This window comes from Chelonoidis abingdonii, chromosome 5, assembly GCF_003597395.2.
Source record: "Chelonoidis abingdonii isolate Lonesome George chromosome 5, CheloAbing_2.0, whole genome shotgun sequence".
NCBI classification, from domain to species: domain Eukaryota; kingdom Metazoa; phylum Chordata; order Testudines; family Testudinidae; genus Chelonoidis; species Chelonoidis abingdonii.
The window spans coordinates 144,022,781-144,046,918 of NC_133773.1; the positions used below are offsets into that span (position 1 = coordinate 144,022,781).

The window sequence follows — 24,138 nt, forward strand, 5'->3', positions numbered from 1 at the left end:
TTTAAACCCAAGTGCCCTGATTAGCCTGCCTTGATTGGCTGCAGGTGATCTAATCAGCCTGTCTGCCTTAATTGGTTCTAGCAGGTTCCTGATTACTCCAGTGCAGCCCCTGCTCTGGTCACTCAGGGAACAGAAAACTACTCATCCAGTGACCAGTATATCTGCCCTCTACCAGAGTCCTGTACCCCACTGGTTTGGGTCTGTCACAATATATATAAAAATTAAACTTTAACCTACTCCCTGCTCAGGGTTCTTTGAGGCACTCCATAGACTCTATGTTTGGCTTCGAGAGCCTGACAGATCTTTGGGGCCAGAATCGTCTTAATTTGTGAACCTTGCGCAAACAGTCAGTACTAAAATAACAACAGCAATTGTCCCGCCAGTTGTTTTGTTCTTGATTAAAATAGACATTCAGGAGCAAAAAACAAAGAGGTAAAGACACAGGAATGGAAAATGTTACAAAAACATGAAAGATTTACTTTTACAACTCCCAAAGCAAAAGCAAAAGTGTTGGTGCTTTGTGGATATTGAGCTCATATCGAGCTCTGTGGATGTCAAAGTGCTTTACAGAGGATAGCAAATATCATCACCACTATTTTACAAGTGGAGAAGCCTATAGCACTGAGGTGAAGTGATTTGCCCATGGTTACTGGTAGAGCCAGAACAAGAATCCAGCTCCCTCATCGGACAGGCCAAAGTCCTATATACCAGCCTATATAACGCCAATACAGACAGTATCCGTGGAATATGCGCATGTGCTATGTACAGTCCATCATTCCCACAGCCTCATAGACAGGGAAGTTGCCGGGTTAAAAAAAAAGATGAAAGAAAAACAACTTTTGATTGGTATGTTTTGGACACTTTGTGCCAAATTATCAGATTCAAGGCCAGAAAGGACCATAACCAGATCTAACCTGACCTCCTGTATAGCCCAGGCCATCAGCAATGCATTAACCCGGCCACACAGCTATCTAGACAAGGATTTAAAGGTTAACACATTTTGACTACCTCCTTCTAAAAGTCTAACGTAGACAAAGCACATCCTCTTTAATGCTGCTAAGCTAGTCATGTTAAGCACATGCTAAGCTGGACAAAGCCTTTGCAGTGCACATGTGATCAACTGCATGTGAAAAGTTAGAATTCAATGATGCACATCTGGCCCATGGAACCTAGAGGCAAGTTGAGTCTGGAGAACTACTCAGAAAGGAGTAACCACCCAGCTCCAACATTATGTGGCACCAGCCATCATCTCAGGTGCCTCGCAATCAGGGTTCAGACAAGGGCGCAGCTCTAGTAGCACTGAAAGATGACCTCATGGCCACGGACACAGGTAAGATCTTCAAGCTCACACTGCCGGATCTCGCCGCAGCCTTTGACAGACTGCACCACATGGTACTGCTAACCCGCCTGACATGACATAGCAGAAGCAGGTGGCCCAGCACTGCAGGGGCTCCAGTCATTCCTCTCCAGCAGAACTCAGAGTGGTGATGAGTAACTTCTCCTCCTCTTTGAAGGCCTGGGACCTGCTGGGCCATATCTACATGAGACCTCTGGGAGAGGGAGTGAGATGACCCCTCCTTGCCCAGGTTTAGTGGCTGATGAAACTCAATACGCACCTCACTCTCACTCACTGCCACTGCTAACAGGTCCAATTGTCTACAGGAAATTAACTCTTGGATTAAGAGCAGCTGGCTCAAGCTGAATCCAGGCAAGACCCAAATGATGCTGCTCAGACAGGGGAAATGCTCAGAAGAGCTGACGAAGACATTGTCTCCACCATCCATCAAAGACTTCCAACACTCATTTGTTAAAAGGTTGCGAAGCCTTGGGGCTCTGTTTGACACCTCGTTAAGCCCAGATGATCAAGAAGCATCAGTTTCCAAACAATGCCTTCTTTCCCCTCCAGTTCACCTAGAAATGTCATCCCTTCCCCCCGGACAAGGACCTGGTCCCAGTGATCCCTGTGTTCGTCAGCTCCAGACTGCATTACTGTAACTACCTGTGTCTGAAGCTGCAGGTGAAAATGATGCCCAGGCTCTAGCTGTTACAGAATACAATGCCCACCTTCTCCATGGCTCAGGCTACGTAAACATATCAGACCCACCCTCAAGTCCCTCCCAGTCAGCATCCAATGCTGGATTAAGTCCTTGGTCTTAATTTTCAAAGCAATTAAAAGATCAAATCCCAGCCACACCAAAGACTGAATTTCGATCTGTGAGGTTCCATGACAGCTGCGCTCCTCTGGGCCAGGGCAGAGCACATAGCTCTGAATGAAACACTGGAGAGCTAGGCACAAAGCGCTCCCTGTCGAAGGGATCCAGCCACAGGACAATCACCCACAGGAGATCAGGTGAATCCAGGGCCTGACCATAGCTAGGAAACACTGGAAAGATTTCATCTTTGAAAATGCCTTTCCGCCATCATTGACGTGCACAATCTGAACACCCCCCTTTTATTCCCAACTCCCCCCTAAAAATCCCTACCCCAAGCAGAGTTCTGACCCCCAAAAGGGAGAAGAGCTGGAGACTCCAGGAAGGGGGACTTGGTTACTACTATTGATTTTACATGGAAGCAGCTTGAATGCTATGGCAATGGGTGGCAGGATTATACCCCAAGACACACAGCTATAGACCAGGAACACTCCAAAGTCTGGAGGGTTTTAGGGCTGGGAGATTGAGGCGGTCTCTGATTAGCGCATGCAGTGGTGAACGACAACAGGTTAAGACCAGCAGCTCAAAGCTCAGGTGCATTTCAGAGCCTGTCTGCTCTGGAAGTCTTGCTAGATCAAGTTCCTGTCTGAAATTTACTAATAGACACTCTGCTCTCAGCTGGGATGGAAATAACTGTTTTCCTTTGTGGTTTCAGCATTTCCTGGCCAAATCCTGGCAAGGAATCACCCAGTTCTGCAAGGTGTGGCTTTGAGAGTCCTCACTTCCCATGGAAGGCAATGGAGATGAAGAGCATATTCAGAGCTTGCAGGATTGAGTGCTTAGCTCTGCAGGAAGCTTCTGCAACAAAGCCAGAAACCATGCAAATCTCAGCTAAGCTTTGGGATTTGATGATACCAGAGGAGACACCTTCTACATTTTGCGGGGGATCCCTTCCCATGATTAGTGCAGTAATAACCTTAACCCCTCATATCTGAAGAGCTCATGGCCTCTGCAGGAGTGGTTAAGTATTATTCTTATTTAGCCAATGGAGAAAGTGAGGCACAGAGGCTGGATTCAGAACCAAAAACTTTCTCTGGGTTTTGATCCAGGATTCACATGTAAGCTGCTGCATTCAAACCTGGACCTCAAACTCCTCCAACATTGGAGGGGTTCAGAGCTGGGGTTCAGACCCCTTGTTATGCTTGCACATGCAGTAGCAGCCCCCCGCAATGCTGGACGAATGCCGAGGTTTGAAGCAGTTAACTACTGATCCCTCTTTTCTCTCCCCCAACCCCCTGCCGCTCTCTGGCCCTAAATAAAATTAATGTTTGTTCTCTCCATTCCTGGCTGGAATAGCATGCTGCGGGGTGGGGGAATCGGAGGGGGGTGGATCTTGTGGCGCCAGTGGTGACAGGGTGCGGCAAACAGAATAATTATTTGCCCATGACGATCCACCACATCTAAACAGGATTAATTTTTGCCATTCAAACAGTTGCGCAATGCCAGGGCATTCTGTATACACAATAGCGGAGCCTCCCAGCCCCGCTCCAAATTAGCCTAATTAGGAGCAGGCTTCAGGATCGGCTTAGAGAAGAAACCATCTGTAGTCTGATGCAGTGTGTCCGTCTCCCAGCAGCTGTTTCAGCCCTCGCTCTCTGGAGACTTGGTAGAGATCAGCTGGAAAAAATAAACTCAGCCCAGCGATGACAGAAAGATCAGGAGAGATAGTCGCTGCCTAGACTCAAATTAAATAGATACACACACACTCTTGGTGTGTGCCAAGGGCCTGCTTCTGCATTGCTCCAAACCTCCATCTGTCATTTACTCCACATCTTCAGCAGCATTTCCCATTCACTTGACATTCAGGGGCTTGGACTGGATACCTCCTGAGGTCCCTTCCAACTCTGATATTCTACAATTCTATGACACTGGCGGAAACAGCTGCACAAGGCACGGGAGATAGGGAAATCAAAGACACTTCTGAAGCGGCCTCTGATGCAACCCCCGCTTACAGGGTGCGATTATTACTAGTTATTGCTTCTGTGGCTCGATGGCAGGTGTAAATGGGAGCATTCAGGTATGGAGTCTGCCTCTACTGAAGTCAACGGCAAAACTCCCATTGACATCACTGAGCAGAATGGGACCTTTGAGGGTATATCTACATGCAGCTTGAGCAGACGTACCTGAGCCAGCGGGGTTCCCAGAGCAGTGATGTTCGATGTGCCTGTCCAGAACCCTGGGTAATTACCAGCAGTGCTAGCTTACACTGCTGCTGCATCACTCCAGTACCCGAACTAAGTAGATTCAAGCTAGCTCAGGCACGTCAGCTTGAGCGGCAGACACAGCCAGTGGCTGCAGTGTAGACATAGCCTTAAAAGCCTGAATCGCTGATTTGTGCCTAAAGTTGTGTGTGTTTGTAGTTAACTGCACCCCCAACACTTGTGGTGACCTTTTTAAAATAAACCAGGGTTCATAGGTATCATAGAACATCAGGGTTGGAAGGGACCTCAGGAGGTCATCTAGTCCAACCCCCTGCTCAAAGCAGGACCAATCCCAACTAAATCATCCCGCCAGGCTTTGTCAAGCAGGTCTTAAAAACCTCTAAGGATGAGATTCCACCACTCCCTAGGGAACCCATTCCAGTGCTTCATCACCTCCTAGTGAAAAGTTTCCCTAAGCCAACCTAAACTCCCCCACTGCAACTGAGACCATTGCTCTTGTTCTGTCATCTGCACACTGAGAACAGCTGAGCTCCATCTCTTTGGAACCCTTTCAGGTAGTTGAAGCAGCTAGAAATCCTGTCATAAACAGATAGCTAAGGGTTAATGTCTCTTTCACGTGAAAGAGTTAACAAACACACTGACCAGAGGACCAATCGGAAACAAGATACTTTCAAATCTCAAGGGGAAGCCTTTGTTGTGTTTCTGGTTTGGCTTGTTCTCTCTGGGTCCTGGACAGACTAGAGGTGCAACCAGTTTCTGCATTCCTTGCTACGTCTCTTATCTATTCCGATAGCGAGTAATTAAAGGCGGTTTAGTCTTTTTATTTGTTTTTCTTCATGTGCAAATGTGTAGTTTGTGGAAATATTTAATTGTATTTTTCCTGGATAGTGTTATCCTTTGTTATAGCTAAGACCTGTAATATTTATCTTGATTACAGAGCCATTTTTATGTTTTTTCTTTCTTTTTTTAAAGTTTTCTTTAGGCCGTGTTTGTTTTTTCCTAGTTAAGGCTCAAGGGGATTGAGTTATACCACCAAGGAATTGGTGGGGAGAAGGGTTTGATTACAGTATCTTCCAGGTAACTGAGGAGGAATGGTTATTCCCTTGTTGTGGACTCAGGAATCTGAGTCTTGGGTCCCCAAGGAAGCCTTTGGGGACAGGTGTACCAGACACTGAATTTGGTTGGTGCACACTACAGGATCTAAGCTGGTATTAGCTTAGAGGATTCATGCTGGTACCATTTTGGACGTAAGTCCAGATTGGGATTATCCATGACAAATCCTTTGTCTAGTCTCCCAAGTATTGTCTATTTATCAGTATGCATGTCTCTCTTCCAGCACACTGCAGACATGTAGCATCATCATAGAGCTGCACACAAATAGCAAATGTGCTCCAGGGAACAAATATTTTTTCAATTTTAAAAAAATGCAGATTTTCAACGCAAATTAAAAACCGGCATTGACATTTTTCCAGTTTTCCAAAACAAATAACCAAAAAGATCTGTAAAAGCAGCAGAGGATCCTGTGCACCTTATAGACTAACAGACGTTTTGGAGCATGAGCTTTCTGGGTGAATACCCACTTCGTCAGAGCAGTAGTGGAATTTCCAGGGCGGAATATATATATGCTAGACAAGCAAGCTAGAGTACTAGGTTAGTTCATCAGGGAGATGGGGCCCTGTTCTAGCAGTTGAGGTGTGAAACCAAGGGAGAGAACTGTTCTGCAGTTGGCAAGCCATCACAGTCTTTGTTCAACCTGAGCTGATGGTGTCAAATTTGAGATGATTGAAGCTCAGCGTTTCTCTTGAGTCTGCTCCTGAAGTTTTTTGCTGCAGGATGCACTTATGGTCTGCTATAGTGTGGCCAGGGAGGTTGAAGTGCTCTCTACAGGTTTTGTTATATTGCCATTCCTAATGTCTGATTTGTGTCCTTTATCCTTTTCCGTAGAGACTGTCCGTTTGGCGATGTACCAGCAGAGGGGCATTGCTGGATATGATGGGTATATTACATGGTGGACGTGCAGGTGAATGAACCAGTGATGGTGTGGCTGATCTGGTTAGGTCCTGTGATGGTGTCGCTGGTGTAGATATGTGGGCAGAGTTGGCATCGAGGTTTGTTGCATGGATTGGTTCCTGAGCTGGAGTTACTATGGTGTGGTGTGCAGTTGCTGGTGAGAATACGTTTCAGGTTGGCAGGTTGTCTGTGGGCGAGGATTTGCCTGCCACCCAAGGCCTGTGAAAGTGTGGGATCATTGTCCAGAATGGGTTGATAGCTGTCTCGCAAACTCTCATCACCACCTACCCTCCCCCCCGGGAGCAGCCTGGCACAGCTCAAGCTTGCGGCATGTTCCCCCAAACTCTTGTGGCGATGATCTCAATTTGGGGGCATGCTTCCTTGAACAGAACCACAGCATCTTGAATGGCCACTTATCACTACTGGAATCTTACCGCTTTGCAGCTGCCAAATCTGGGCCCAGCCCGAGAAGCTCAGCTCCCGCTGAAGTCAATGGGCAGCCAGCACCTTGCAGAGCTGGGACCTTGGGTGTCTTTAGGCTCCATGTAAATGAAGCCCTGTTACCTCTGGGGGATTGCGGGCTGGTAGGCTCACTCACCTGCCTGGGGCAATAACCAGCCACCCCCTGATCAGCTCACTCTCAGTACTTGCCTCAGGGCTCCATTTATTGTCCATGTGCACTGACAACAGACTGCAACTGTCCTGCTCCCAGTACGGCTTATGGGCCTCTGGCAGTTTAGTGGTCGGCGTCTCCCCTCAGCCTGCAGATGGTCCACACAGCCATCCGCACACTGCCTGCAGCCTGGCCTGTAGCTATGGAGACCATTCTCCTATTCCTCTCTGGGTCCCAGGCTCCCTAATGGATCTGGGTCCTTCATCTGTAACCCCCTGACGCTGGTAATCACCAAGCGCAGTCACCTGACGCTGAGTCCCAGCCCTTCCCTGCAGGCTGCTAAACACAGGGTTGGCTGGTTGCTCCCAGATCCTTAGAGGGGTTAGTCACCCTATGACAGGGACCTTTGCTCGCTTTGAGGTATCATTCATTTCTGACAGCTTGCAAACAAAGCCCATTACAAATGGGATGAACTGGGAAACCATACAGAGGACTCTATGTGCAAAATGACTGTGTGTTGCAGCCCCTGAGGCAGGGGCTACCCAAGTCGAAAAGAGACCATTGCTTCAAACACAGCCACAGACCCCACCTCCACAGGGCCCCTGAACACCAATCCAAACCCTTCTCACCAGCAACAATCACAGGACTACAGGCTCTCACCCCGCACCCAGAGCAGAAGCGGTCTGCAGTTCCTATCTGCATGGCTGAGAGCAGAGCTGCCCACAGTTTGGGGAAGGGGTTTATTTCCCCACAGCTGGCAGTAAAGAAAAGCCTACTGTACAACAAAGAGCATCCCACTGAGGATCGGGGACCTTGTTTCCTGGTGCACCAGGCAGCATGCGTGCAGCCAGTCTAGCCGTTGCTGTGTTTGGACGTCCACCCCACCAGCTGTGATCCATCTCATTAGGAGGCTGTTCAGCTTGGCCTGGCCTCCCGCGAAATCCAAACATGCTGCCAGCAGCACAGACTAGAGCTGGTCCCAAATTTTCCAAGGAAAACGGGCGGGGGGAGGGGGGATTAGTGGAAAAGAGGGTTTAATCAAAAACAAAATATTCATTTTTGACAAAAATTTTCATTTTCCTGGAAGTTTTTCAAAGCAAACAATTTCAGGGAGGGAGGTGGGGGGAAATTTCTTTCTTTCTTTTATTCTTCTCTCTCTTTTTTTGTTTGTAATTTTTACATTTTTTGCTTTCAAAATGGTGGGCTTCCCTCCTTTCAGTCAGTTTTCCAATTTTGGCCAGTTGAAAACCAGTAACACTTTCACTTTTAAAAGCGACATTTTCGTCACATAACTGTGTTACTTTAAAAGTGAAAGAGTTTTCCCCCCATTATCCCCCATATTCTGACTGTTTCCCAACATTTATCAGTTGGGAAGCAATAACGGGAAAACCTAATTTCCCCCATTTTCAAATTTCCCAGCAGGAAAACCAGAATGTCCCAATGGGACTATTGCAAAAGGGGATTTTCCCCAAGAGAACTTGGGCAGGAAAATTCCTGGTTCTCTGCCCAGCTCTAGTGAACATCATCTGCTTTAACTCGGAGGTCATTGGAAGCACACAGAGAACAATTTCTCCAGATCATCCCACTGCTGACCCAAGCCCCATCCTGGGATAGCCAACCTTGCTGGGTGCAGTATTCAGTCAGGGGTTAAATCTGTCCAGTGAAGTAACTGGAGTGACACCAAGAATGACTCTGGCTCCAGGTGCCCAAATGAACGGCCCCTTCCCCATAAGCAGGAGCCTGAGATGCCTCATGTCTCTCATGACAGATGAAGCAGACACAGTCAGGGCTGAATTCTCAGCTATCCTGGGGTAAATCCAGGGAGGTTCGGATGGAGCGCTCCAAAATTAAACCATGTGACTGAGAGCAGAGCTTGTTTCACTGGTGCCTAGGAGGTACTGAGAAGAGCCCGCCAGAAACGCTGCAGAACTGCAGCCAGAGTTTCCACCAGTATCAGCTCCCTCCCCACATCCCCCGTCCCTTCAGGCACCATCTCATGCCTAAACGAAGGTCACCACCTCCCCCCTCCCCCGCCGCCATCCCTTACAAAGCCAACCAACACTGGACCCCCCATCCCTCGCCCAGAGCAAATACTGCGCTCACAAAATCCTGGAAACGACCTTCTGAAATGCTAGTCAAGCAGACATAGGCACTCCCTAATAAGATTATTTACCGGTTCAACCTGAATTTTGAAGGACATGCTTGAAAGAAAATGCTAAAACACCCAGCCCAATCTCCAGGTGTCGCACCACCACCACCAACAAATGTTCTGGGGGGTTCTTCTCAACGGGCATCTTTAGTACTAATCCACCCTTTGCTAACACATGTCTCATAACTAGCCACCTCGGTTTCCCCCTCTGTGAAGTGGGGAGAACATCATCTGTTAGAGCGAGACAAAAAACAGGATGAATGTTCATGAACATTTTTGACTATGGCTAATAATAACAACATCTAGCTCTTCTTTAGCACTTTTCATGAGTAGATCTCCAAAGGAGATCCCGCATTTTACAGATGAGGTAAAGAAAGGCCTTGCCCAGGGTCACTAGCAGAGCTGGAACAGAACCCAGACATCCTGAGTACCAGGCTTGTCCCATATTCATTACACACACTGCCTCTCCTTTGGCATAAAGCGCTTTGAACTCTACAGCAGAAGAGTGGTTTTATCATTCCAATGCTCAGCAAGATCTCTGTGACAATCAGGGTCCAGACTCCACAGAGGGAGAGCAGGGGGTCTGAACCCCAAAGAGTAAATATTGAGTCAACTAATTTACAGTACAATAATATTGTACACAAAGCGACAAAGAGTCCTGTGGCACCTTATAGACTAACAGATGTATTGGAGCATGAGCTTTCGTGGGTCCATACCGGCACCCCAGGATTGAGCAGTCTCCTGGAACCTGGGGGAAGTTCTGATTCAGATCCTGGTTTGAAGATGAACTTCACGCTTTGGTTCCATCGAAAGCTCATTCTCCAATACGTTTGTTAGTTTATAAGGTGCCACAGGACACTCTGTCACTTTTTACAGATCCAGACTAACACGGCTACCCCTCTGATATAAAAACTGGTGGCACTCTGCTCATGAATATATGTATGTGATGTACGGATGGATGGTGTGTAAAGAGTTATGTTATGTGCCGGAAATATGCTCCTACAATATGTTTGGGGAGCAGACTTGATAAAGAAGCCTGCCTTACACAAAGGAATGCGCATTTACCTGCCTGGGTCAAGCTTTGTAAGCCATGGACAATGGCAATACATTTACACATAAGGTAAACAAAGCAATCGAGGTAACAGGAGGCGGAGGAAACAGCTTAATGAGCGTCCAGGGGGACAGAGTCTGCACCCCACAACCTCTTCCTGGCTCTCGAGGCCAAGACAATGGACTCTGGGAAATACCAGGAGAGCCAAAGGCATTCTAGTTATCTAGACCCTAGGGGACAGCACCCTCTGATTCTGGGAATGTTGGCTCCTCTTACCAAGAAAGGCTGGAGATGCGGTTAGCTTGATGGAAGTGAGCAAGCTGTTTAGGAAAAGCCATAGCTTGCTAGGATCAAGTCTTGGGCACTAGAAAACATGCTATTTTTGTTTGTTTGTAACCATACCCATTTCTTTTCCTCTTGCGTAGTGTCACTTAAAACACTGTTCTTTTTTAATACAGTGTTTTTCTCAGTTTTACTGTAACCCATGCAGTATTGTCATATTGACAAAGGGTGAGTCCACAGCTCAGCCAGCAGGCAGGTGTGGGTACTGGCCCTTTGGAGACAGCAAAACTGAACTATTTCCACAAGCGTCCAGTGAGAGGCACTGGACGCAATAGGGACACGTCCCTGGGAACTCAGGAATTGGGGTTCCCCGATTCTTACTTGCCAGGCTAGGTGAAGACGGGCAGGGTCTCGAGGAGTTTGCTGGTGAAGCACAGACTGGTGCGGCAGGGAGCGGACACACCATCTAGCCCCCAGCAAAGCTCCCCCCTGCTGACACAGTGGCTTCAGGATCTGGGTTTCCTGAACAGCAGAGCATCACAGTATCCTATTAGTCAACTTTCAGCCTTTTCCAAGACATGTTTCAGTGCCTTTCCTGGTACATTATGAAACATTATCATAAATAATTCAAATGAATCCACAGATGGCAAACAGAGAACCAAGTACATTTTTATCGCATGATCCTTTGGGTCCCCCACCCTTGATTATGAGTGTTCACTTAGACCAACATTTTCAAATCTGGGTGTCAAGTTCATCTGCTAGCTCCATATTTAGCTTGCCGCACCCAGTGGTTGTGAGTGCCCAGTACTTTTGAGAAGCCAAACCACTTTTATTTAGGTTTCTAACCGTGGATTTAGGAGCCTAATCTTAGGGCAGCTGCATTTCAAAATGTTACCCTTATTCCCTAGCTTTGCAAATTTCAGCCCTTTGCAATGGGCTTCCTTGCCAGGGGCGTGGATTAGCAGGGATGAGCCGTAGGCAAGGATTCTAGTTTTATGCCGACAACTTTTACTGCTGCACTTTGACCCCAACTTTCAAGCCGCCTAGTCAGAAGCCCTGGTGTGCAGAGATGCTGTGGATCAAGCACACATGATACACACTGGTGGATAGGTTGCACTAAGATGCCCCATTAGCTGCAGGGAAAGCAGTGTAATGAATACATAGAGAGGATGGTGAACTAGGATTAGAGATGGAACTGAAGCGTGAAGTTCATCTTCAATCCAGGATCTGAATCAGAACTTCCCCACAGTTCCAGGAGACTGTTTGATCCTGGGGTGCCGGTGTGGACCCATTTCCAGGGAGGATCCTATAAGTTAGGGGGAGGAGACCTACGGGATTGCAGAGTCCCCAGGGGCATTACAGGAAGAGGTGACCAATACCCAGCCAAAGTGAGGAACAAGTGGCAGGAACAGAAGAAATGGGAAACCCTGCTTTCCACAGCAACGGAACACAAGGGATGATGAGAAACAGAAGAGAGATACTGTAAAAAAGAAGCATTGTTTCCAGGGAACAAGGGCTTTCCATTCCCAGGATCCTGTGCAGCATCAGGGGCTCTTTAAAGTAGGCAGTGAGGAATCTGCAGGATTGGCAAAGCAGGCACTTAGCACACCAGAGGGGGAAAAGCAGGAGCCGATGAAAATGCTCCACTGACCTTCCTGGAACCCCTCATCTTGGGGTTTCTTAGCAATCAAGTTCACATGCAGCCCTGTGTCTCAAACACACAGGCTTAACCATTTGCACATGTTCGACAGCAGCTAAGAAGGCCAAACGGTTACGGAGCTGGAAAGCCTCACGTTCGGGAGCTGAGCTCATAAATGGTGCCCTCTGGAGACCACAGTCTTCTCGACCGCATGTGCATGGACGTAATGCCAGCAAGCAGCACCAGACTGGCAGCTCGGGAAGGGGAAACAGCTACAGGTTCTTCCTTCGGCACCTTCACTAGAGTGAGTCAAATCCCCCTGATCTCCGTAATCCCAGAAAATGCCACAGCCTGTCACTACCCACACAGAACTGGGTTTCCAGAAATCTCTGCCCTTTCACATTGAACAGCCAGAGCCAGAGGGTTGGTCCCCGCAGATCTGGCAATCAACAGCCGCTGCTGCTATAAACACTGCACCTCTGCTTCCAGCTCCACTGATAGAGCAAAGCCAATAAAAACTGAAAACGGCTGGAGTTGTCCTTTGTTTCCACCGGACGGAAATCCACCACCTGTTTCTTTTAGGTGCAATGACCACCCTGCTGTTTTCCACCGGCGGGAGCAGTCAGACTCTGGGGACCAGAGAGGGGTGCAGGCACAGCAGAAAGAAGGAGCCTGAGCAAAGAACCACCACAAAGTTCTAGGCTGGGCCCTAAAGGCGCCCAGAAGGACTAGCCAGGAAAAGAGAGAGGCTTTGTGCACTGGCATAGGACTGGGAGACCTGGGTCCAGCTCCCAGCTCTACCCTGGCCTCCCTATGTGACCTTGGGCCACTCAGTTTCTCAGAGCCCCCATCTGTAAAGTGACAAGCATCTGTCTCATCTACTCCAAATGCAAACTCTCCAGGGCAGGGTGTGTCATTTGCTAGGTGTATGTACAGCACACAGGTCTTAGCAGGCATTCTCTAGGGGCTCTTGGAACACACATGAGAACAGGCTGCTGTAAATCTTTATTCTAGAGCAACAACCAACTGCTAACCAAGGGGACCTGTGTGAGAGTCAAAGGGATAATTCAGCATAGGGACAGGCTCCGCCAGGAAGCTACCTGCTGCTGTGGCAGCCAAGCCAGAGCAGAAGGGCCCAGGCCATCAGCTCAGCATCAATTTTAAATGGTGAACGATGACCAGACTCAAGAACTGGCTGCCCCTTTAAGTTAACAGACACACGTGAGTGCTCAGCTGCAGTGTTTAAACCTGGATCCTGACCTGGCCCTGGCGTTCTGGGCTAGTGCTGGGAAACTCCGCTTCTGCCCTAGCTCCACTCAGCACTGCCCTTCAGAAGAAGCTGGAAGCCTTCTTAACTGGCCTGCTGGCTCCTCCTGTACCCTGTAGGCCTGCAGAGGACTAAGTTTCACTGGCCTGAGTGGGTTTCCTTAAGCAGGGAGGTGCCAGGGCACTGATGCCTCCAGCAAAGGAGATCTGATAGACCCCACAAGCCCTGTCTTGTGTTCAAATGGAGGGAAGGAGGAGGAGGCTGGGATCCTTTGTCCTGCTCTGGGGGACCAAACACTTGTCCCTGCTCAGAGATGTTGGAAGCTGTGAAAGAAAAGGTTGTTTATCAAGTGTAATGTGCCCTGTTGCAGAGTTGGGACAGTTCACAGTACATTGCAAAGCCCTGCCCCCACCCCAAACCCAAGCGACCCCAGCTGTATTCCACTGCCAAAGAGGTGGAGAAGCCTATTTGCTTTCTACTGTTATTCCTCCTTCCCTACCTGGACAGGAATGAGAGGCTCCTTGTCGTCAATATCAATGAGGACGTCGTCTCTGGGGGCGAGGCTCACCTCCTCTACAAAGAGAAAAAGGGTGGATCTAACTAGGAGATTGATGCTTCATAGAGCAAAGAGCACCGGAGCTTGAGATTGTAACTTTACATTCTAACTTTATTAGCCACTGAGATTGCGTCCATCTGATTCTTTAATGTTTTAATCTACCACCCTTGTCACTGAGCAATTTTAGATTTTTTTTAGAATGGCCAGACTGGGTCAGACCAAAGGTCTATCCAGCCCAGTATCCTGTCTGCCGACAGTGACCAATGCCAGGTGCCCCAGAGGGAGTGAAGCTAACAGGCAATGATCAAGTGATCTCTCTCCTGCCACCCATCTCCACCCTCTGACAAACAGAGGCTAGGGACACCATTCCTTACCCATCCTGGCTAATAGCCATTAATGGACTTAACCTCCATGAATTTACCTGGTTCTCTTCTAAACCCTGTAATATTGATACACATTTATACACACATTGCCACTGTTTATGTAGGACCTACAGTATGTCGTGCTTTGCTACTGCACAAGCATCAGTGGGAGTACCACTAAAAGCATCTCACAAAACCAACAGCACAAACGGCACTAATTGGCTCCCTTTGAGGACAATCTCAAAATTATTCACCAAACAAAGAGACTTCAGAACCTGTGGAACTCATTGCCACTAGGTATCATGGAGGCCAAAAGCTCAGTAGGATTCAAAAACAGGATTCAGCATTTTTACAGGAATAATGAGCACATCCACAGCTACATTAGCGCAAATAATAGAGAGATAAACCCTGATGCTCCAGAGCATAAATCAACCTCTAACTAATAGGGGTCAGGAATAAATTTCCCCTAGGGGCAGGTTATTCTGTAACTGTCCACTAAGGGGTTTCTTACTTCTTCCTCTGAAATAGCTGGGACTGGCCACTGTCATAGACAGGATACTGGAACAGATGGACCTTGGAGTCTGATCCAATCTGGCAATTGCCCTGTTCATAAGTATTATTGCTCCCAACATACTGATGGAAAATGTAAATCTGTGGCTTGCCAACCACGCACAATGGATCTATCGAAGGTACTTATCTGGCCTCCATCACCTGAGCGCTTCTCAGTGTTTAATGTATTTATCCTCACAACCCCCTGCGAGGAAGGGAAGTGCTATCATCCCGCTGTTGCAGAAGAGGAACCGAGGCACAGAGAGGCATCTCCTCAGTGGACTGATCAGGATTTCTCACTGCCCTTCCCTCTAGCTCTATCTGACCTCAGACAGACTGAGTCTTCTCCTACGCTGTTCCTGATGAGACCCACCTGCTCTGACTACCAAGGTGAGTCAGGCCTGCACTGACCAAAGCCCAGCATGCGGTCATGGGAGAACAGAGGCACAGAGTTCCAGGCTCAGCATCCTGTGCTCTGTCCACTTGGCTAGAGTGTCTCACACTTCCCTCAGTGGTTGAAGCAGGGAAAGGAGGAGGACAAAGGAGTGAGCCTCTCCTCTCCCATACCTGGCTGTTCCTCGGGGGTGTCGGTCTCCTCTTTGTACGGGTCACAGTAGAACTCCTCAAGGGACTGGATGGTGCACTGGCCAACCACAGGCTTTCGGCCAAACTGTCTGTTGTCGATGACTTTGATGATGACAGGAGGGCAGTACAGAGCTTCCTTGGGTAGGCGCTGCAGCGAGGGAAGCACACTGAGCACTGCATGGCCGGGGAGAGGGGCAAAGGGCAGCTTATCTGAGTCCGGCACAAGCACGTGGAATAAACCCGTGGATAGACTGGAGCTAAAGCCGGGCTGCTTTATGCTTTCCTCAAGTGCCTCCCACAAACCCAAGCCCCGCCACAGTCCCAGAAGGGCTAGGTGTTTCTGCTATTGTGCGCAGCAGATAACGAACAATGTGGTGGTTCAGACTGTCCTCATTAGACACTCGAGGTAACAGTGTTGAGCTGGGCGGAGGCTGTTCACACTCCTCTGAGCCACTGAGGCAAATGTTGCCTTTAATTATACCCTGTGCAATGCCACCAAAGGGGGGTGTACATCAGGGCAAAGCGTCACCCATCGTTTCTCTCGGCAGACAGAGGCAGGCAGGTCACACTGGGAAAACAGGCTAGCAAGACTCTCGGTCTCTCAGAAAAAGCCCAATTCAGCAGGGGTCTGAGCACCTCCAGAAAGACACAGAGAGCCCTCAGCGCACCATGTAGCCTCCCTTTCAGCTCCTGCTCCCTTTCTACTCAATGGGCTAAACCTCCACAGAGCAAGCCCTGAGAGTCACGCCAGAGCTCCTCACTAGGGGCTTGGGCCCAGATCCTCCAAGGTATTCTGGCACCAGACTCCCCTGGATTTCATTTGGAATGAGGCACCAGAATATCTCTGAGGGTCTGATTCTTACCAGAACTCACAGCCTCATGTCACAGCACTTTAACCCATGTGCACCATGATCAACAGGCACTTCCTGGAGCAAAGTGCCCATGGAGCATGGTTAGGATCCACGGTTCCTTGCCTTACACTGAGCGAAGCTATTCCAACTGCTTGCAGGCTGATTAACTTTGGGGCGAAATATGAGTTCACTGCAGAGCTGCAGTTCAGAATCACAGACTGGGGTGGTAGGTCATTAGATACTCTTGCTGGTAAATGACAGCAAACCCCCAATCTCTCACTTCTAAGAGCATGTGTGAGTCTAAGCAATCAAGGACGGGAATGCAGACCCACCCCCATCTTGGCTGAGCTTGCTGCAGTCTCCCCCGGGAAGAGGGTGGCCCAATTCCCACTGGGAACGGCTGCAATGGCCAGAGCTAAAAGGCGGGCAGCCTGGAAAGCAGACACGCTGGTTGACCCAGCGGAGTGCTGTGGGGCAGTGGGGGCAGATGCAGCTCTGTCAGCCGGGTGGCCGGCGTGCAGGGGGGAGCCCTCACCACTTCCATGAAGAGCACGCAGATGTCAAAGTTGGGGTTCTTCCTGATGTTCTTGATGATGCAGGACTGGACTGTCTGGCCTCCGCACTCCACCTGGAGGCTGGGGGAGGTGACGCTGGCCAGCTGATAGCTCTTCAGGTTCCTCAGCCCCCAGGCCAAGATCTGCAGGGTGAAGAGACAAGAGGAGATGAGGAAGGACACCAGGATGAGGGGAGGCAGTGACAGCAGATGACAGATAAGAAGCCAGGCTGAGCCTAGACCTTGTCTACACTGCATTTTTCACACTGATATAGATGCACCAGGAAAACCTCCACCTCCCAGGATCTGATTCTCCTCTCTCCCCAGCTGGGAAGAGGAGAGTCTAATTCTGAAGGGCTGCCCTGACCACACGGCGAATGGTCCCTTTTACAGGTAGCTGTGGCCAAGGGTTTATGCCTCATCTGAGGCCAGACATTCTGGGACTCCTCATTCTCCCAAAAGGATCACATGGCTAAGCTGAAGCAGGAGATCCTGCCGGTAAATAAGGTCAGGTGACAGTCATGTGACAAGACTACATGATCATAGGGAAGCCCATGGGTCAGTTGAGGCAATGCTCAGAGTGGGAGGAAGGCTTTAAGACTAGGCGCCCTCTCCAGGGAGAACCACTCTTCAGCAGCAGCCCCCCACTGTAAGGGTCTGTGATGCACAGTTGTGCAGTTCAGATTCGATCTATGAACCGCTCACCTCGATGGCGGTGCGCTGGAGCACCGGTTTGATCCCTTGGGGGACCATGTAAATATTGGGCTCCCGCTGGGGCGGAGGGTAGGGCAGGTCCGAGTCTGCAGACTGCAGAGAGATATTGAAGGAGAACATCAGCTCAGGTTGTTACAGCCACCACAGATCACATGCCTCCTATCGCTGCACTTCCCCACAGCACCCACCACCGCACAGGGAACAGGACAATACACAGATAAAACAGTTAGTGTAAAAGACGCAAAGAGAGATTTTGCTTCATGATGACAATATATCAAGGGGACAGGTGAGAAGTTAAAGTTCCTATCACAGAGAGATCCAGGGAGGAGAGCTCTAGTTTCAAGGCTGCTTTCTGCAGACCAGCTTTCCTCCTTTACCTTCATGGATGGAGCTCTGGTTCCTCCTGACCTTGGTCTCTTGAGTTCAGAGTCACCAAAAATGGGAATGAAAGCAATATCTCTAAAAATGCACCCCTCAACCAAGGGCAGTTGGAACTAATTTAGAAGGCCATCATTCTTTCCAGGCTTCAGTGTTATTGCATTAAATTAAGCTGATATAAATATTTCAAGTATAGGATTGGTTCAGATTTATATTTCTATATTTAAAAGCACTACATGGACATTTTTCTTGGTGGCATATCGAATAGATTTTACACTGAGCTGTGATTTTCATTCGCAACTGCTAGAGGCTGCCAAATCAAAGCAGCTTGTTAGCTAAAGACTTTGCTCATCCCATTCTGGGGCAGGCAGGATGGTGGGAGCATCTGGCTTTCAACACAGGCCCGATAGTAAATATCTCCCCACCCACTGCTGTCCCTGAGTGTCTTGGGCTTGCCCAGTCACACTGCATATACACAGTTGCCCAGGCTTACAACCTGGAGACACGTAATCATTTCACAGGCAAAGACCAAGGTCTGCTCCTGAGAAATACTGAGCACCCTCAACTTTTGAATGGGAGCCAGTAGGTGCTCCGCTCCTCTGGAAATCAAGGCACTTATTTAGGTGCCTGACTTTAGGGTCCCAAGATTTCACCATGAGCGTTCTACAAGTGCAGAAGGTGTAATGTAACCATAGTCATAGCAGGGATAGAACCCAGGAACTTCAGTACCTGGCACTCTGGCCTCCACCATTTCCAGAGAATCTTCATTAGCTGTCACTAGTAGTAGGGCTCTTATCCTTGTTGGAACAGCCACTAAGAGGCAGCACGGTAACATGCACCCCAATTCAGGAAATCACCTAAGTACATGCTTATCATTAAGCATGTGCTTAAGTCCATCCCTGTTTAGCTGAGCACATGCTTAATTTTAAGCAGGTGCTTAAGCTGCATTGATTTCAACTGGATTTAAAGATATGCTCACATGCTTTGCTGAACAGGGATGGCCTAAAGCATATGCTTGAAGCTAAGCATATCTAGTAATGCTCTGCTGAATCAGACCCTTCCCCCATCATGTTTTAGTCATCCCCCACTTTGAGAAAGCTCTGGAATGAGATTCCAGTTGTGCGGGTAAAGCTGAGTGGCAGAATGGTTAGTGGCTTGACTGTCAGAGGAACCGAGCCTGTGCAGCTCCCATTTAACTCAACAGGAACTACAGCTCCTCTGAAATTCTGATCATAAGTGACTTGTCCAGGCTGAATGACAGAGCTGGGAATGGAACCTGGAAGTCTGGAAGCCTCGCATACAATACAGCACTCTCCCGCCCTGAACCTGAGATGAGAGAAGAAGCCATAAGTGAAAGATTGTGCCAGGGACGGCCTCACAGCAGAAGGAAAAATAATCTAAAGACCCTAGCAGAGTAAAACTAAGAGGAAAGTGTTGCCTGCTTAGCTGAAAGTAGGGCTGAGGAGCCCGAAAGCGAGCCAGTTACCTGGAATCAGGCAAACTCAGTGGCTTTGGGTGAGTTTATTGAGTTTTCAGATTTTGGACTCAAAATCTGACAGCAAAATTAGGGGAGAGGAAACAAAACCATGAATTAAAGAATAACTGGCTATGCCCACTGGCAAAGTGGTAGCAATGGAGTTTGGCAGAGCTGTGCCTGAAAAGTCAGTAGGTGACTGGTACTAGCCATGTCCCTGAAAATCCAACAATCCCATCTGGTGAGAACAGTTTTCCCATCCAACACTGTTTGCAGGTGTGCTCCATCTGCTGAATCTACAAGCACTTTGACCTTTAACCTCTGTCAGGACCAGGTGGAGAGAAAAGATCAGTGAGCAGGTCATGGGTGGGGATGTGGTGAAAGGGGTTACAGAGCTGTGGGCAGGGCATAAGCAATCACCAAACAGAGCTTCCCCTCTTTCCTCTCTATCAGAAGAAACAGGTGTGAAAAGCATCAAGGCAGGGTTTGCTGACAGGCTGGGGCAGTTTTAATGCAGGAGATTGCAGGGACTTGACTTTTTCATTGGAACATGCAGCAAAATCCTATGCAGGAGGAGACGTCTTGGGAAGCAGATGCAGATCAGGCCTGACAGAGACAAGGCAATTTACTTACCTTCCCATCAACTCTCCCTTGCTGCACAATTGGCCCAAGTTATATCACTGCAGCTGTAATCAATTTACACCACCAAGGCATCTGGCCCACTGACTCCAGTGGGACTGTAATCAATTTACACCACCAGGGCATCTGGCCCACTGACTCAAGTGGGGCTATAATCAATTTACATCATCTGGGCATCTGGCCCATTGACACCAATGGAGCTACACCAATTTACACCTGTTGGGGATCTGGCACCAGTGACTTCAGTGGAGCAATACCAATTTACACTGGGGTGGGAATCTGGCCCATTGACTTTGATGGAGTAACTCTGATTTGCAGTTGCTGGTGATCTGACCCACAACTCCAATGGCACAATGCCAGGTTGCACTTTTCTGGCTCCAGCATTGTGGTTCAGCTCCATCACTAACACTATGCGCATGGCTCTCCCGTAGCCATTGGGTGGCCATTTACACAGGCCACGTGGGTAAGAAAACTCCACAGAGGGAGGGCCGTGGGGAATTCAGCACAGACATGAGTGCTGCCATTGGGTGTTTCACATGGCGGCTCAGTTGGCTGGTCTGCGCAGGCCAGACCGTCTCTCCAGTGGAGAAGGAGCCGGTTTCCACACTGGGAAGCTCTGTTGGGGCTTTGCTTAGTCCCCAGCCACATGCAGAGGGAACGGGAGGTCAAGGGTTGGAGACCGAATGGTACCCATTGCAGGAGCCCTTCGTAGAAGAAGGCAGGTGTGCCCAGCTGTGGCGCGCCAATCCCAGAAATAGCCGTGGGGGGAGAAAGGGGGAGAAAAAGCAAAGAGCTAGTTACATTTCCCTGGCAGAGTTCAGTTCAGCGCCCGCAAAGCACGAGGGTGAGTCCCTCTCCTCCAGAGGGGAAGCACCGAGCCCAGGGGTATTTGGCACTTGGGAAAAGAGCTGGACTGAAAATGAAGCTGGTCAAAACCTTCCATTGGAAAATGCTGATTAGACAGAAGTGAAACATTCTGCAACAATGGGTCGACTGTTGAAACTTTTGATGGAAGCCTGGCCTGCCAGCCACCTGGCTCCCAGGGCTGCTCACTTCTCCTGCAGCCCTCCTGGTCAGGTGCCAGGCTCCCAAGGTGGCCAACCTCCCAGCTCCCAGACTATCCGCCCAGTTGGGAGGTTGCCTGGTTCCTGGGCTCCCCAAGCAGCCAGGTCTCCAGCTCCCTGGGCTACCAGTTTCCCTGGCTGGCTGGCTCCCTCGGTGGTCAGCTCCACAGGTGACCAGCTGCCCACCAGTGCTTTCAAAATAGAACCTTGTGGAATTTCTGTTCCAGATGTTTGGGTTTTTTGTCCTGGATTTGGGATGAAAACTCAAAACTTTTCACAAGATGGAAGTTCTGTTTCCAAACAGCACCCCAACCTATATTCAGGAGAGTGTGGGGGAGACGAAGGCAATCTCCACACCCCACTCAGCTCTTTGGCCTGTCTGCTGAGGCTGTTGAAAAAGGGAACTAAAAGTGATGATGTGGACATTGGTGCTGTTTCACCCCTGGTGCAAGCAGGTACAGCTGTTCAGCCCAGCAGAGCTGCACATGCTTGCACTGGGACTGACTATGCATGAAAATGCAACCCACCCTAGTGCAGGGTAACCAGGAGGGTCAGCTACAGAAAGCGAACCCAGGACCTAGGGATCCAAGAGCAGGAACTTTAATTGACTAAGCGACAGGACCAGGTCTGTGAATTGAGGCACATAAAACTCAAACTCCTCTTGCAACTAGCAATGGGCCCAAACCAGTTCCAAAGATCACCCCCACTTTGGGGAAAGTCCTGACCCAGGCCTGAACTCTGCAGCTAATTCCCTATCTCTGTAACAGACCAGAACCAAATCACCACACCCAGGGACACTCACGTTTTGGGACAGTTCCAATTTGGGACCAAACTGTGTGTCTGGCCTTTGATCCCTGCAGCAAGTCTAAGGCAGCTCAATGGTCCCAAACACTCCATATCTTGGGGACTGTTGATCTAAACTTCACAGCTTGAACTGCTCTCCGGCTACCACCATCTTGCAACTTCCCAAACCCCTCGCGCCCATCAGCACCTCACTAAGGACTGAATTCACCCCAGGGCAGGTGCCCAGCACAAATCCCAGGCATTTGGACCCACTTAAGCCTTAAGGGTGCAGAGGTGTCATGTCAGTCCTCTGTAACCGAGTGAATTTCATCCTACTTGCCTTGCTGTTAGAAAACTATCCCAGATCAGGCACGAAATCCACGTACCTGTCCTTCCTCTGGTGCCTAAAGAAATAAAAAGCTAATGCTATTCATTGGGTTCACCCATCAAAATGATCACTTGCCCGCGCTGGGCAGAATTTCCTATAAAATCCTAACTAAATGTACGGGGAACAGACAAAGAGCTTTGCAGACACTGTAAGCTCACCTCATCCAGACTGGCGGACAGCTCGCTCTGGAGAAGGAAGAGAAAAAGGGCATTAAAATATCATGATTCAACATGCGCACGCACTGCACTGCAGGAAACATCCTGCAGCTGTTTGTGAAAGTAATGCTGATGCTATGGCTCAGAGCAATACAGGCAACGGTGCATCGGAGAGCCAGTGACTCGTACAGCAAGCTGCCTAGCGTAATGCATATGTAACAGAGTGGCTTGAGTTTAAGGGCTGCAGGGCCTGGGTGAGCCAACCCTGATTACAAAGGTGCCACACCTGGGTCAGATCAGGGCTTCCTTATACAGAGCAGCAGGACAGCACGGGCTCTGGCTGCCCAGGAGAGGAAGTCAAGGCTAGCGCTCCAGCCAGGAATACTGGGACTGGCTGCTTTGGGTGGAGCGGATCCGGACAGCGCTAGGGCTGTGTGTGTGGCAGAAGCACCAGCGCTGAGTGTGACCCTTCGTGTTTGGGTTGGGGACTTTTATTTGCATGCTGAGGATTGCATGAACCATTTCTGTTATTAAACCAGCCCGAGGTGGGGGTGCTCTGAGCCAGAAGAGAGGCTGTGCGGAGTTCCTCCAGGGTACTCGAAAGGAGGCTAAAAAGAGCCGGGTGACCCTCTCGCCCCTAGCTCAGCCTTCTCTCCCTTTAGGTAGGAAGTCCCGTGGCCCCCAGCTCTTGGCAAGCTGCCCTGTTGCACAGGGCCAATGCAGCTGTGGGATTCCTAGAGGGCCAGGAGGCCATGGACGGGTCTCCGAGCTGAAGAGAGAGGTGACCCCATACATGTAGAGCACGACTATCATTCACTGATATTTTATCTGCTCATAATAGGGCTGATCAAAACCAATGTCATTTGAATCTCTGTCCAATGAAAACTTGCCTGTTTTCACAACTCAAAACTTTTGTGAAAAGTTTTCATTTCACTGAACTAGTTCATCTTCTCCTCAAAAATGAAAATCTCCACATTCAAAAATGTAACTTCTTTCTATTTGTCCCTTTCTCCCACTTTTCTCCTGATTTCTTTTCACCTCTGAGTGCTATAAAACGAATATTTAGGGTCTCAGGGGTTTTTGTAGAGCTGTCAGTCACAGTTAATTCATGACATTAACTCAAAAAAATTGATCGTGATTAAAAAATTAAATGATAATTAATCTCACTGTTAAACAATAGAATACCAACTGAAATGTATTTAATCTTTGTGGATGTTTTTCTACATTTTCAAATATATTAATTTCTATTACAACACAGAATACAAAGTGTACAGTGCTCATATTATATAATTTTTATTACAAATATTTGCACTGTAAAAATGATAAAGAAAAGAAATAGTCTTTTTCAATTCACCTCATACAAACATTACAGTGCAATCTCCATCGTGAAAGTGTAACTTACAAATGCAGAATTTTTTTGTTACATAACTGCACTCAAAAACAAAACAATGTAAAACTTGTCCAAGTTTGTTTACGTTTATGGGAGATAATGTTGCCTGCTTCTTATTTACAATGTCACCTGAAAGTGAGAACAGGGGTTCACATGGCACTTTTGTAGCCGGTATTGCAAGGTATTTATGTGCCAGATATGCTACAGCACTTAACCCAAGGTTTAAGAATCTGAAGTGCCATCCAAAATCTGAGACAAGTGAGGTGTGGAGCATACTTTCAGAAGTCCTTAAAGAGCAATACTCTGACGCAGAA

At 48.7% G+C, this 24,138-nt stretch overlaps 1 protein-coding gene across 1 annotated transcript in view; it reads right to left on the bottom strand.

Moving 5' to 3' along the window:
• Positions 1 to 24,138, bottom strand: part of DYSF (dysferlin) — a 357,128-nt gene that overhangs the window by 82,374 nt on the left and 250,616 nt on the right. The window contains exons 38-42 of the mRNA XM_075066758.1: positions 22,438 to 22,464; positions 17,545 to 17,646; positions 16,822 to 16,983; positions 15,418 to 15,583; positions 13,883 to 13,956 (exon numbers count right to left, since the gene is read on the bottom strand). Coding sequence (XP_074922859.1) covers positions 13,883 to 13,956; positions 15,418 to 15,583; positions 16,822 to 16,983; positions 17,545 to 17,646; positions 22,438 to 22,464 — 531 coding nt within the window. The remainder of the gene's footprint in view (positions 1 to 13,882; positions 13,957 to 15,417; positions 15,584 to 16,821; positions 16,984 to 17,544; positions 17,647 to 22,437; positions 22,465 to 24,138) is intronic.